The sequence below is a fragment of the Rhinoderma darwinii genome, chromosome 3 (assembly GCF_050947455.1).
Source record: "Rhinoderma darwinii isolate aRhiDar2 chromosome 3, aRhiDar2.hap1, whole genome shotgun sequence".
NCBI classification, from domain to species: domain Eukaryota; kingdom Metazoa; phylum Chordata; class Amphibia; order Anura; family Rhinodermatidae; genus Rhinoderma; species Rhinoderma darwinii.
In genome coordinates this window covers 376,316,055-376,330,967 of record NC_134689.1, presented here as the reverse complement: position 1 = coordinate 376,330,967, position 14,913 = coordinate 376,316,055, and the positions used below count along the sequence as shown (strand labels likewise).

General features: G+C 49.8%; 1 protein-coding gene across 1 annotated transcript; it reads right to left on the bottom strand.

Annotated features, from left to right (window-relative positions):
• Nucleotides 1–9,932: 9,932 nt before the first annotated feature.
• On the bottom strand, nucleotides 9,933–13,710 carry LOC142748297 (uncharacterized). Its single transcript, XM_075855394.1, has 3 exons — nucleotides 12,066–13,710; nucleotides 11,104–11,336; nucleotides 9,933–10,429 (listed from the first exon to the last, which is right to left on the bottom strand). The coding sequence occupies exon 1, from the start codon at nucleotides 13,676–13,678 to the stop codon at nucleotides 12,236–12,238; it is 1,443 nt and encodes a 480-aa protein (XP_075711509.1). The 5' UTR covers nucleotides 13,679–13,710; the 3' UTR covers nucleotides 9,933–10,429; nucleotides 11,104–11,336; nucleotides 12,066–12,235.
• Nucleotides 13,711–14,913: the final 1,203 nt, after the last annotated feature.

The following is a 14,913-nucleotide window of genomic DNA, read 5'->3' as shown; positions in this document are numbered from 1 at the left end:
TTCTCGGGACGTTTACGGCCCGAAAAACGGCTGAAAACACTGCGTGTGAACATACCCTTAGATTGATGAAAGGGAAGTGAATGACTTTTTAGTTGACAGGTTCACACGGCGTGTATTTGACACATTTTTTTTGTGCATTTTACATGCCTCTCCTGCTAAATGAATGCTGCAGTCCGCTTTGATCGCAGCAATCACGGGAATAACGGCGGAGAGGTTTCTCTGATCTCCACCAGTGGGACTGCGGCTGTGTAATACAGTCATTACCCCGCTCAGTGGCGTAACTACCGCCGTAGCAGCAGTAGCGGCTGCTACGGGGCCCGCGGCATGAGGGGGCCCGTGACGCCCGCCGGCACGGGCCCCCACCATGGCCGGAGGCTCCGCTAGCAGCCGCTATGGCTGCTACAGCGGGACGCCACTGAACACTACGGCAGAGCAGGGAGGTATCTCCCCGCTCTGCCATTAACTGGTTCCCGACCGCTGGCTGTATTTTTACGGCCAGCGGTCAGGGTCCTTAAAACCCGAGCCATAGACTTTCTACGGCTCGGGTTTTAACTTGCTGCCCGCGCGATCGGGCAGCTGAATGTCGGGTCTCCGGCTGTCAGTGACTGCCAGGGACCCTGAGGAGAAGATAGAAGCAGCTTTCGCTGCTTCTGTCTTCTCTGATCACTTGTACACAGCGCCGCTGAATGCGCGCTGTGTACAGGAATAGAGACAGCAGCAGCGGCGCTGTCTCTATTCCTCCCGGTGATCATATGACTGGTCACATGATCGCTGGGTGCTGTTAGTGGCAGACTGTTGCTGGGTCTTACTAGACCCAGCACAGCCCAGTTAGTGACAATCGTCACTATGAGAGGGCTGATTTCCCCTGTAATTGGGGCTGCTGTGCAGCTCCAGTTACAGTGGAAAAACATGGTGTAAAAGAAAGAAAAAAAATATATAAAGTTCCCTAAAGGTCTTCTTTGACCTTTGGGGGACAGACCATAGTAATAAAAAAATAATAAAGTAAAGTGCAAAAAAAAATTAAATAATAAATACACATAAAATACCCACCCCAAAAAAAAAACGTTCCCCCCGCCAATCATTGTTGTAACACTAGCGCTGACCCAATTACCCTAATATAGACATGCAATATATAAAAATTTACGGTAGACAATGACGATCACAAATAAAAGGTCTATTTTAGGGTAAAACTATGTTATTACCAAAAAAAAATAGCTGAAATGTAAAAAAGCTTATTTTTGTACTATTATTTTCAAACTTTATGAATAAAAATTCTAAAATAGCAAAAAAGGTGTGTATAAAAACGCTAAAAAATGAAACCTGCGTTGTCTACGGAAAAAAACGTCGCAAAAATCACGTCGTTAGCCCAACAAATAAAAAAGTTATAGCCATTTAACTAACACATGCTAAAAATGGCTAAACGGTGTCTGGTCCTGAAGGCGCAAAATAGAGCAAAAGACATGTATCCCCCCCCCTCTCCACAGGACATGTATCCCCTCTCCACAGGACATGTATCCCCTCCCTCTCCACAGGACATGTATCCCCTCTCCACAGGATCTCCACAGGACATGTATCCCCTCTCCACATGACCTGCCTAGGTAGAGTCGTGTGTTAACCTTAAACCATACTATCCCCCACCCCCATTTAGTAACGACACATGACACCGAGGTTGGATGTGAAATGGCCACAGCAGCCGTTTATTAATTTCACAGTTTTATAAAAACAATTTAAATCCGAAACATTCGGATAACTAGTTAGGAATCCACCAGAGAATTCCTCCTAATAATTCACATGACCCAACATGGGTCAGAATCATAAATAACAATTAAACGTTAACATTAACCCGAGCAGAGGAAGTCCTTGAAGCCCCTTCAGATGTTCCTTTCAAGAACACACCGAATTAGCCATCTGCAAACCACTAATTACCTCCAGCCGTAAACCAGCTCGGAAGCACCGTTCACCTCTGCAGATGGCTCCAACCACTAGAAGTCCACTTCAAGGGGATAACACCCGTTGAAGCCCTCAAGTGATATACCGACCACTAGAAGTCCACTTCAAAGGGATAACACCCGATGAAGCCTTCAAGTGACATACCTTCTACCAGAAGACCACTTCAAAGGGATAACACCCGATGAAGTCTTCAACCATGTACCTTTTTTGGGGGACGCATACCCCCGATGCGACCCCCCCACCATTTTGTACTGACTGGCCTCAAGGACTCCCCCCGCCAGCTGCCATGACAACAGAACCTACTCCGGAAAAAAGAAAAACATGTTAAATAAACACACAAAATAAAACACAACGCTCATATACGGACGTACAGAAGACCTAAGGAGTAACAAAACAAGGGTGGGAGGGTGGGAGCTTTGCTTCTTGTGTATTACTCCTCCCGCTGCTTCCGGCTCAATGCCGAGAAACAGCGGGAAGCGCAGTAACGGCCCCCCCGTCCCCCCTAGCTCCTCCCCGTCCCTCCTTCAGCTCCTTCACCTTTCCCTCACCTCTTAACATTAACCCTTTCCCTACCAGGACGGTCATGTCGGCTTCCCTCAAGCCTGCAGCTGCGTCCAGCCTCTTCTTGACCTGCCTAGGTAGAGTCGTGTGTTAACCTTAAACCATACTATCCCCCACCCCCATTTAGTAACGACACATGACACCGAGGTTGGATGTGAAATGGCCACAGCAGCCGTTTATTAATTTCACAGTTTTATAAAAACAATTTAAATCCGAAACATTCGGATAACTAGTTAGGAATCCACCAGAGAATTCCTCCTAATAATTCACATGACCCAACATGGGTCAGAATCATAAATAACAATTAAACGTTAACATTAACCCGAGCAGAGGAAGTCCTTGAAGCCCCTTCAGATGTTCCTTTCAAGAACACACCGAATTAGCCATCTGCAAACCACTAATTACCTCCAGCCGTAAACCAGCTCGGAAGCACCGTTCACCTCTGCAGATGGCTCCAACCACTAGAAGTCCACTTCAAGGGGATAACACCCGTTGAAGCCCTCAAGTGATATACCGACCACTAGAAGTCCACTTCAAAGGGATAACACCCGATGAAGCCTTCAAGTGACATACCTTCTACCAGAAGACCACTTCAAAGGGATAACACCCGATGAAGTCTTCAACCATGTACCTTTTTTGGGGGACGCATACCCCCGATGCGACCCCCCCACCATTTTGTACTGACTGGCCTCAAGGACTCCCCCCGCCACCGCGAAACAGGCCTTGACCACCTTAAGCCTGTGAGTTCCTCCACACCACCACCGCCCTTTCTATGCCTTCTGCTATAGCCAAGCTCCAAATATCAATGCCAACCTCGGTCAGATGAACCCCGTCACTCCTCCAGAAATTCCCCAATCCTGACTCCAAATCCCTATGCCTCACGCAAATGCCCCCGTTCTTTGCCACAAAACGGGACACCGCCCGGTTAACTTTTATCCGAGCCTTATTGACTCTCTCCACCGATCTAGCTAACCGCCAATGCTTCCTTGGGACTATGTCCGACCACACTACCACCAACTTGGGATAAGATACCCACAAACACAACAAATCATGTTTGATATCCCGCACCAACTCACGAAAAGGGCGGACTCCTAAGTCATTCCCACCCACGTGCAACACTAAAACCTCCGGAACCCTATCAAGCCGCACATATGTCTGGAATTCCGCCAACACCCTGTTCCACGACATACCTCTAAACCCCAGCCAATGCACAACCGCATCCTGTCGCGGAATGCGCAACTGGCGACCATCCGGGCGGACGTCCGCCCTCAAAGCCCCCCAGTGCACGTACGAATGACCCATCAACCACACCAGACAAGGAGGCGAATCTGAAACGGAAAACACAGTTAGGCACCACCATATAACATTTGCAAGCATAAACAACAACATTACAACATATGGGGGCGGACATAGGACTTAAACCTTTTTGACTCCCAACGACCAATACGCCTCACCCCCTCCTCATCCAACCCCCAGCGCCCTGCTTCCGTTGCTGCGCCAATCCGGAAGGAATGAGATGAATATGAGCCTGCCGCAACCCCAACCGCCGTCAAACATTTTTTAAAAACAGCTCCAAACTGAAACCTGGACAAGAACGACCCGTCCACATGACGTAACAAAGGCAAATCTGGAGACCCCCTGTTTTTTGTAAAACCCCGCATGCACTCTACTGGGCACATGACCGACCCCGGGAGAGCGAACAAAACTATCAGTTTTCCCTTCCCTAATTGGTCAGTTTTTGATCTACGCAACCATACCTCCAACCGATCTGCAAAAAGGCTCACCTCCCCAGATCTCAGCCCCCCTGCCTGTTTAGTACTTGGCGACACCAACTCAGCTATTCTAAATGCTCCGAAGAACGCCAACGAGAAAGCCAACCGAAACAAATCCATTTCATCTGAAGAACGACATACCGATGCCAATGAACCGCCCAACAAGCCCAGCAAAGCAAACGACACCGGCCTTCTACTATCCGCCTCCACCCTACCTCTGCGCAACCCCTTCAAAGCCTGCGATACCAGAAATTCCTTCGATACATCCCGCAAGCCCCGCAACTTAAGCCCAAACGCCACCGCGGATATAAACCGGTTCACCTTCGCTACTGAAAACCCCCCCTCCCAGGCATCCCCTAACCAATACAAAAGTGCCACCAACCTGTCTCTATCCGTATTAACATCACCCAACTCTCTTACCCACTCCTCCCACTGCCTCCAACAAGCAGCATAAGCCCTCCACGTCGTGCGCGCCAAAGACCTTTGTAACAGCTGCTCTACGGGACCGATACCAGATCCCATAGATGATCCGGACACGCCAAACCGAGACGTTCCGCTCCCGGGGCCAATTGCCGAAACCGGTCCCACTGCGAGCGAGAAAGAGCATCAGCAACACAATTCCGTACACCCGGGACATGCACCGCCACCACCCACGCGTTCAGCGACAAACACACCAACACTAAATGTCGCAACAATTGAACTACCGGAGGAGAGGACGCCGTGATGTTATTAATGGCAAGCACCACCCCCATGTTGTCGCAGTAAAAACGGACCTTCTTATCCCTGAGCCTGTCCCCCCAAATGGTAGCCGCCACCACGATGGGAAACAGCTCGAGCAGGGCCAGATTCCGCGTCAATCCACTGGACACCCAGCTAGCCGGCCATTGACCTGCGCACCACGGACCTCCCCCGTAAGCTCCAAAGCCACCCGCCCCAGCCGCATCCGTGAAAATATTCAGATCACTCGTATCCTGCGCTGGGGCCATCCATAGCGAGCGACCATTGTACTGGCCCAAGAAGTCATCCCAAACCTGAAGATCAGCTCGGTGCTCCTCCTTGAGCCTCACAAAATGATGCGGCGCCCGCACTCCCGCCGTTGCCGCCGCCAACCTTCTACCAAACACCCTCCCCATCGGCATAATCCGGCAGGCGAAATTCAACTTCCCCAGCAGCGACTGAAGCTCCCTCAGCGACATTTTCTTCCTTCTACAAGCCCGTCGCACCTCCAGCCTCAAAGCACCCAACTTATCCGCCGGGAGCCGACACTCCATTGCCACCGAGTCAATTTCGATTCCCAAGAAACAAATCGTCGCTACCGGGCCCTCCGTTTTTTCCGGCGCCAAAGGGATCCCAAAATCCCTCGCCACCTTCTGCAGGGCATGAAGCAAGTTACCGCAAACCGGCGAACCCCCCGGGCCAACGCACAAAAAATCATCTAAGTAATGGATCAACGAATCGACCCCGGATACTCCCCTCGTTACCCACTCCACGAAGCTACTAAACGCCTCGAAGTATGCACAAGAAAGAGAACACCCCATCGGAAGGCACCGATCCACGTAAAAGGCCCCATTCCAAAAACAACCCAACAGCCGTTGGCTTTCTGGATGCACCGGCAACAACCTGAACGCCGCCTCGATGTCGGTTTTTGCTAGCAGCGCCCCCGGACCCGCAGCCCGCACTAACCCCACCGCCTTATCGAATGAGGTATAAACTACGGAACACAACTCGTGATCAATCCCGTCATTTACCGACGAACCTTTGGGATACGATAAATGTTGAATCAAACGAAACTTTCCGGGCTCGCGTTTAGGGACAATACCCAAAGGGGACACAACTAAATCTTTCACCGGCGACTCCACAAATGGCCCCGACATGCGCCCCAACGAAACTTCTTTTAACAACTTTTCCGACACGACTTCCGCATGCAAGTAAGCCGATTTTAAATTTCTCCGCGTAACCGGAACCTCATAAGGAGGCGGAGGAATAACAAAACCAACACTAAACCCTTCATAAAGCAACTTAGCTGCCGCCCTATCCGGATACTCATTTAGATAAGGGGCCATCCTTTCCACCCTCACCGGCGACACCCCCTTGACCAGCCCCGTGCTGGTTCCCGGACCTCTTTTTCCGCAGACATTTTGCCGCCCCGTGTGATGCCCCATTACACTCGGAGCACACGTGCTTGAACTTGCACGTGGCCCCGAACTTGCACTGGCCTTCATTGAATTGCCAGCAAAACCCCGCCTTTCCCCCGCCGCTTGGTCCACTCTGACTAGTCTGGCCTCCCTGGCCACCGCTCCCGGGAAAGGGCTGCCTAACCGGAGCCGTAACCCGTAACCAGAGAGCAATATCCTTCTGGTCCCACCGAATCGCCGGCCGAACCGCCTTCCGCTGACGGAATTGCTCATCATATCGCAGCCACGCCTGACCCCCATACGCCCTATGAGCCTCCCCAATAGCATCAAAATAACAAAATAACGCCGAACAATTTTCCGGCGCCTTTTCCCCTATCACACTAGCCAATATGGCGAACGCCTGCGACCAATTAACGAACGTCTGCGGGATAAGCCTATACCGCCGCCGTTCCTCCTCGTCCTTTTTACTCTCATCCCGCTTGCTCTTATCCAAATTGAATTTAGCCAGCGGCAAGAGAGAAAAAATTTCAACATATTCATCTTTCCAGATCCGATCACGCACCTCCTGCTTTAAATGCGCCCCCAACGGACCCTCAAAACAAACATACACCTCCCCCCGAGCACGATCGTCCATGCGCACTCGATCGCCGTCCTTCTGTGCCTCAGTCTGCACCGACACCGCGACCGCCTCTCTAACCGCCACCACAGGACGCGCCTGCAACGATCCCACTTCCCTGGGGCCTTCCCAAACTACCGCAGGGGACACTTCCGTTACTACCGGCGCCGCGGCCCTATCCAGGCGCCCCACCAGCTCCCGTAAGCAACCCACTAAATCTGCCAAACCCGCTCCGTCGCGTCCGCCCGCGCCACTACCGGCCCCCGATGCTATGCTAGCAGCCCCCCCGCCGACACCCGACATAAAAATCGCTGGATAAGACAATAATGGAGTTATACACTCACCGGGCTGCACAGGCGCTGTGTTCCCGTCAGCCGGACCATCCTGACCTCGACGATAGACGTCCAGTTCACCTTCCTCCAGTTCTTCTCTCGCCGACGACTGTCCCTCCCAACGACCTCTTCGGAAAGGGGATGAGGACGCGCTGACCGATGGGCCGGCAACCTGCCGCCCGACCGCCGGGACCCAGACTTCCGACCGGACCTGTTGCCTCGACGTCGCTGCAGATCTAGTCGTCCGTCTAGACGATCCTGACGAAGCCTGCCCCCTGGCCGGAACATCACCATGCGGGGCGGCCGTACCTTGCTCTCGACATCTTCCATCTGATGGGGGAGGGGTGACAGGGAGCCCGGCCTGCGACTCCCTGCTTACCGCCGGACCCCGTCGCGGCCTGGGATTCCTGCCAGGACGCAGGGCCTGGGAAGGGGCGGTCCTCCCAGCTGCCTGGCCTGCAGCGTCCGGGATCGGGCTCCCTCTGCGACGCCGTGTCCGCGGGACTACCTCCGGACTCAGGCGCTCTGGAGGTCGGGACCGCCGAGAGGGACAGGTCGACACAGCCTGCATCGCCGTCACCCCTGCTACCGCTCTCTGCCTGCCCAGCGCAGGAGCGGTTGTTGCCGACTCCCCCCCCGCCGCCATAGCCATGCTCGTAGGGGGGCCGGGGGAGGGGAGCCTGTCCCTTACAACAGACCCCGAACGCCGTGCCCGACGTGGCGAAACGGCGTCCGGGATCCGCGTTAATGCAGCCACGGTCTCCTCCAGCCATCCGGGACCGTGGTGCACAGCAGCGGCACGCAGCCGCTCTAAAATCAGGGCCTCTGCCATACTAAAAAGCCGGGCAACGGGGAGCTTTGCTTCTTGTGTATTACTCCTCCCGCTGCTTCCGGCTCAATGCCGAGAAACAGCGGGAAGCGCAGTAACGGCCCCCCCGTCCCCCCTAGCTCCTCCCCGTCCCTCCTTCAGCTCCTTCACCTTTCCCTCACCTCTTAACATTAACCCTTTCCCTACCAGGACGGTCATGTCGGCTTCCCTCAAGCCTGCAGCTGCGTCCAGCCTCTTCTGGATCTCCACAGGACATGTATCCCCTCTCCACAGGACATGTATCCCCCCCTCTCCACAGGACATGTATCCCCCCCTCTCCACAGGACATGTATCCCCCCCCTCTCCACAGGACATGTATCCACCCCCTCTCCACAGGACATGTATCCCCTCTCCACAGGACATGTATCCCCTCTCCACAGGACATGTATCCCCTCTCCACAGGACATGTATCCCCTCTCCACAGGACATGTATCCCCTCTCCACAGTCCCCCGTTCTCCCTATCGCTGCCAGCGATCACACATGTATCCCCTATCCTGTGGAGATCCTGTGGAGAGGGGATACATGTATTTTGTAGGACACACTGTAGGTCGCATTTTTTTTGGGAGGGGGGACGCTGTATGGCGTTCCCTACAGGGGGGGGTGGTTGTATGGCGTTCCCTACAGGGGGGGGGTGGCTGTATGGCGTTCCCTACAGGGGGGGAGCTGTATGGCGTTCCCTACAGGGGGGGCTGTATGGCGTTCTCTACAGGGGGGCTGTATGGCGTTCTCTACAGGGGGGGCTGTATGGCGTTCTCTACAGGGGGGCTGTATGGCGTTCTCTGCAGGGGGGCTGTATGGCGCTATCTACAGGGGGGCTGTATGGCGTTATCTACAGGGGGGCTGTATGGCGTTCTCTACAGGGGGATGTATGGCGTTCTCTGCAGGGGGGCTGTATGGCGTTCTCTGCAGGGGGGCTGTATGGCGCTATCTACAGGGGGGCTGTATGGCGTTATCTACAGGGGGGCTGTATGGCGTTCTCTACAGGGGGATGTATGGCGTTATCTACAGGGGGGCTGTATGGCGTTATCTACAGGGGGGCTGTAAAAAAGGCACTATCTACAAGGGGGGGTTGTGTGACACCCAGGGAAGGGGGGGCCACAGTCAAAAGTTTGCTATGGGGCCCAGTCTTTCCTAGTTACGCCCCTGACCCCGCTCCTGACTGTAAGTGCGTGCACGGTCAGCATGAGGTGATGCGGCCGGCGCTGCACTAATGAGCGGCGGTTCGGGCACTGAAGACAGAACATGGTGGTGTTTTGTAGTGCGCCCGCCATGTTCTATTTTCAGTGCCGCCGCTCATTAGTGCAGCGCTGGCCGCATCACATCATCCTGACCCCGCGCACTTGTTATCAGGACTCAGGAGCGCGGCAATGACTGTATTACACAGCCGCAGCCCCGCTCTCATACATTCATGTGTTACAATACTGAGCTGTGCGGCCGCACAGCTAAGTATCGAAATACATGAAATAACGGTATTGAACCGTTTGGGGATGCAAAGTATCGAAACAGTATCGAAGTTTCGATGCATCGTGAATCCCTACTACACATACACAAACACACTACGGCCCACTAAGTTTTGCTATGTGCCCCACATTTCAGCCAACAGCCCTAGTCAAAAAATGTAAAGCAACTTCTGGGTGAATTCTACTTCTATAATGGCGCATCTCAGATAAATTGTCCGCTACTTCATATACACTGACTTCTTGTTTATTAACTTCTTTTAAGGTCTGATAGGTGGAATTTCAGACTAGAAGTCAGGACAATAGCGATGATATGGCCCTGGTCCAAGGGTGGACCCCTGACTCACAAAGAGTCGTCCTTCAACACTGAGTAGAGGAACACAGCCCAGTGGACAGAACCTCAGGGGAACAATGTCTGAAGGACTGCCCTTCCCTTGGGCTTGGATGGAGATTACCACCATGTGAGGTGGAGAAGATGCAGCAGAATATTCACTTGTCCTGTAAATATATCTGTGCAGAAAGTCCGGTATATATAATGTCGTCTAGAGGTGAGCACAGACACCGAGCCCGGAATCTGTCTCTTGCTGCTGAAGCACAGGTCGCCTGATGTTGCCATGAAGCTGGTGGCCACCAGGTCATGGATGTGATGTCAAATCTTCATCTCCTGCTGTTTGCTATATTTATTCAGGACTCTGCAAATTGTCCAAACACCGAGACCCCCACTCTGGAATAATGATCTGCAGGTATAAAAATATAAATGATCATACACTATGTAGTTCTGGTAACAGCGCCCACCGCAGTCCAGAGAGGTAAAAAGGGCAATTACCCATATTCTGTTAGATATCATTGTCTGGTGCTCCGTAAATATATACACTTATAACGTCTGATTCATCATCATGAGTAATAACCTATTATAATAACCGAAACCTGCAGAAGAATTTCATACATACAGTAAGTGACCTACACACAATTTACTCCCGGTCACTGCTGGTCATTATATTCTTTTTAGGCCTTATTCAGACGAGCGCATTTCACATCCACGTGCGTTCAGTTTTTTTCACGGACACCACACAGAGGTATGAAATTCAATGGGGCTATTCAGACATGCGTTGTTTTTCCCGCAGCGTGTGTGCGTTGCGTGAAACTCACTGCATGTGCTATACTGGTGCGTTTGTGCGGATCACGCGTCCATTGAAGTCAATGGGTGCGTGAAAATCACGGACAGCACACGGATGTCACCCGTGTGCTGTCCATGATTCACGCACCAGTTGGTAAGGAAATGCAGAGAAAATAAATAAATAAATAAAAAAATGTCCACCAACATGCCACACGGAACACACACTGATGGCACACAGAACGCTGCGTTTTTTGCGGACGCAAAACGGACACGTTCGTGTGAATCTAGCCTTACCTGTATTGTACTTGTAGGGGGTCAGTAATGGAAATCAGGAGGTGATCAGACTCTGTGCATCAGTTCCTCCAGTAGAGGATCCTCTGTATTTGTAGTGTTACCCAGACACCCTTGAAGTAAAGACTCCTTTCTGTATTGTGTTTAGGTCCATGGTACAGTGACACCGACACTTGTCCTACAGAGCAGAAGACAATGGCCATGGACGCAGGTGATGTTCTTATGTGGGCGCATCACTAGATCCAAAATAAACAGAAAACATCTTATCATAAAACAGAAAGCTCACAAATAATCCACATATCAGTCAGGAGAAAGTATTGTACATGTCTGGATAAAACGTGGATCTTACCTATTTAGGGTGTTGTGGGTGCAAGCAATGCCAACCATCTACAAGTTTGCGTCACCTCCATGTAATAGCCCAAAACATTTCCCTAAATGCCACACATAAATGGGAATAAAGCCAATGTAGCAAAATAGAAATACTTTGTTATTTATCTTAATCCTTTAAAAGCCCCCAATTAAAACCTAATATGCATAGTGTGAAGGCAGTGAAGTGTGAAGTACCATGGCATAGGGCGGGTACTGGTTATTTGGACATTAATACTATAGAAGGCAAAAAGTGAGATCTCAATGTCCAACCAGTACCCAGCATATGCCATAGTAACTGCCTTCACACTATGCATATTAGGTTTTAATTGGGGGTTTTAAAGGATTAAAATAAATAATAAAGTATTTATATTTTTCTACATTGGCTTTATCCTCATTTATGTGTGGCAAATGTTGTAGGCTATTGTATTTGTATTGATTCCCAGTGCATTTAATGCGACAATTTACATATAGTGTATTGGTATGAGACAAAGTATCCTGTAATATCCCCTCCCCCTTCTCAGATCATCGGAGATTTTATAAGCATATTAAGGGTAACAAACAAGCAAACGTTAACAGCAAAGTCCATAGTTACTTACTGGTGCCAATTGATCTGTATGCCAAGGACGAGTACTTCATTAAAGGGGTCAGTGGTGGATATCAGGGGTTGGGTAAACTTGCCATTGTAGTCGTCATGTCCGGTTGAAAGTAGGGGCGATCTTTTGGCCTTCAAAAACTCTACACATCTTCCAGGGAAGACATGAAGTCACTACTTGATTATTTTGGGAAAAGCCGTCATCCTGCCATTTTGCAGGCAGGATATGAGATGATTCCTCATCATCTCATGATGGTAAACAGCTGTAGGGTCTCCGTCATCTGCCAAAAACTCATAGGCAAACGCTACAGCAAATACCCCACAGTCATAGGTGTTTCTTTGCTGATCCACATTTAGGAATATGAGATGTTTCAGGGGCTCTTGGACCATTACGCCATAGATGTTATTAATCTGCTCATAGATAGATGGTGACAGATTGTTAGTTTTGATGCTGTCCGCCACCAGGATCTTGCCATTTTTTAAGCACGTTGTGATCCAGTGTGCCCTGTCCTTGTCATAATGGATTTGTACAGCCTTCCTTTGTACGCTGTACCCAGGTACTAGAAGCGCAGCGGCAGGCTGCAGGCCATCAAAGCCCTCAAACTGACTCTGAAGGATCTCCTGGGCCTGGTTGATAATGGCATCATCCAGCATGCCCCTCTGCCCCCTGCTCATCAGGATTGACAGCTGCTCTGGAGACAGGTTGATCATATTTTGCTGCCTCCAGGAGTCAGGTGTCATTAGTTCTGGTGGTGTCCTCAGTTCTGGACTGCCTGGAACTTTTCTCACTGGGTCAGAAAGATGTTCTGCAGCAGATCTCTTTGCTGGTGGAAATGTCCAGAGCTGAATGTCCTCGTAGGTTGTTCTCCTTTTATGACTTCTTATGGGAGCTTCACCAGACGCCTTCACAATATCCTTATCAGGCTCATCCATTTCTATGTCTGACATTTTAAAGGTCTCCTTTTTTGTCTCAATATTTAAAAATGAGTCCTCACGTTTCACTGCTGAATGTTGTTGTACTGGAATATTCTTAATAATGGATGGTCTTTTTCGAATTGTTAGTCTTATTTTTCCAGGTTGTGACTTCTGGGCTGATGGTTCAGCAGCAAAGCTTAACTTTATCTTCCGCTGTTTTCTGCTGGTATCACCCTCACCAATTATTTTGCTGGAAGAACTGTCTGGGCATTCAGAAATGTTCCTGGGTCTTTTTGGTGGAAGTTCCCCACTTTTAGTTTTTTCTCCCAGGGACAGGTCTGGTGGTGTGAAGAGCCCCTCATGTACATTATCTGCACATCTCATATCAGCGGTAACTCCTCCACTTTCTACAATAGTGGAAGTGGGATCAATGTCACCTACTTTGTGGGTTGGTTTCTTCTCTCCCGTGTCTTGGCAGTTCTGATATTTACGTTTTTTCATAGTAGCTGACCTGAAGAAGCTGTTGAACTTTCTCATCGTGGTTGACTTCTTGGTCAGGAAGCTGAAATTCCTCATCAGCATTCTCCACTTTCGAGAGAATATCCAAAATCGGTTCCAAAGAAACATGCCAATCGACTTGCAGTTGGAGAGAGCGGTGACCAGCAGCCGCTGGTCACATTTGCCATTTCTATGACATCTCATGATGGCTTCTTTTGCTTCTTGTGCCTGAAGGTTTGCGCATCCAACATGGAGTCACGTCCACTGGATACAGCAGTCGTGCATTCTACTCAGGGTCTGTATGAGGTCATTGAGTGACATCAATGCTCTAGGCCTAGAACAGCTGTGGAGCTTGTGACATCAGCATGTGATCAGAGAAAAATATTTATAACCCTTTAATGACTGGGGAATTTGACATCTTAAAGGGTTATTCCAGACATTACCTTCATATTTAAATTAATACAGATATAGGAAATAATGTAGGGTTTCTTAAAACTCGTTTTATTGAAGAAGTACAATACAAATGTCATCAGTACAATGCATAAATAATATACAGTTTGTCATTTTCATCAATATGTGAACAGTACAAATGGTCACAACACGTGAGGTCATATGTTAACATCCATACTGTCAAAGGACAATAAACAGCATATAGGCATACATGGTTCAGTAAATACAATACAAAAAGACAATAAAATTACAACACATACTACTGATCAAATTCTCAGCATTTGGTCTCTCAAATCAGTAAATCTATGCGGAGTATACTGAGTGCGTGGCGAATCACACCATGCCTTCCATATCTTATAAAACTTATTTACACACCCTCATTTTTTATAGACCACTCGCTCATAAACAATTATGGAGTTAATCAGTGGCATACATTCAGAAACCTTTGGGGGCCTCTGATCCATCCACCGAAGGGCAATGGTTTTCCGCGCCATAATTAATATTTACTGAAGGAGAATTCTCATATTATAGGGCCACTGGTCCTCAGGCAACACTCCAAACAAAGATACCTTAGCACCACCTCTGCAACTACTTCCACCACGTCCCCCCAAAAGGAAGGAAAACGACATCTATGACATTCAGTACTAGGATATCTACCCATTTTATAGAGTCAAACTGGAGTAAGATAACTCTGATGGACTATAGACAGTTGAATCATCTTATTATTAGCAGCCAGCGATACAGAAAGCGGAGAAGAAAGAATTTCTACCCATTCCTCCCCCGTTAGATCTGTTAGCAACCCCTCCCACCTATCCTTCACCGGCAATGAAGCGTTAGCCAGTTTAGCTTGTATAAGAGAAGTGTAAATGGCAGAAATCAAGCCCCGCGGACCCTGGGATCTAAAAACTCCTATCAACGGAAATTGTGAGAATGTACTATCTGACCTTGGATATTGACTCGCAAGAGCATGGCGTAATTGCAAATATCTG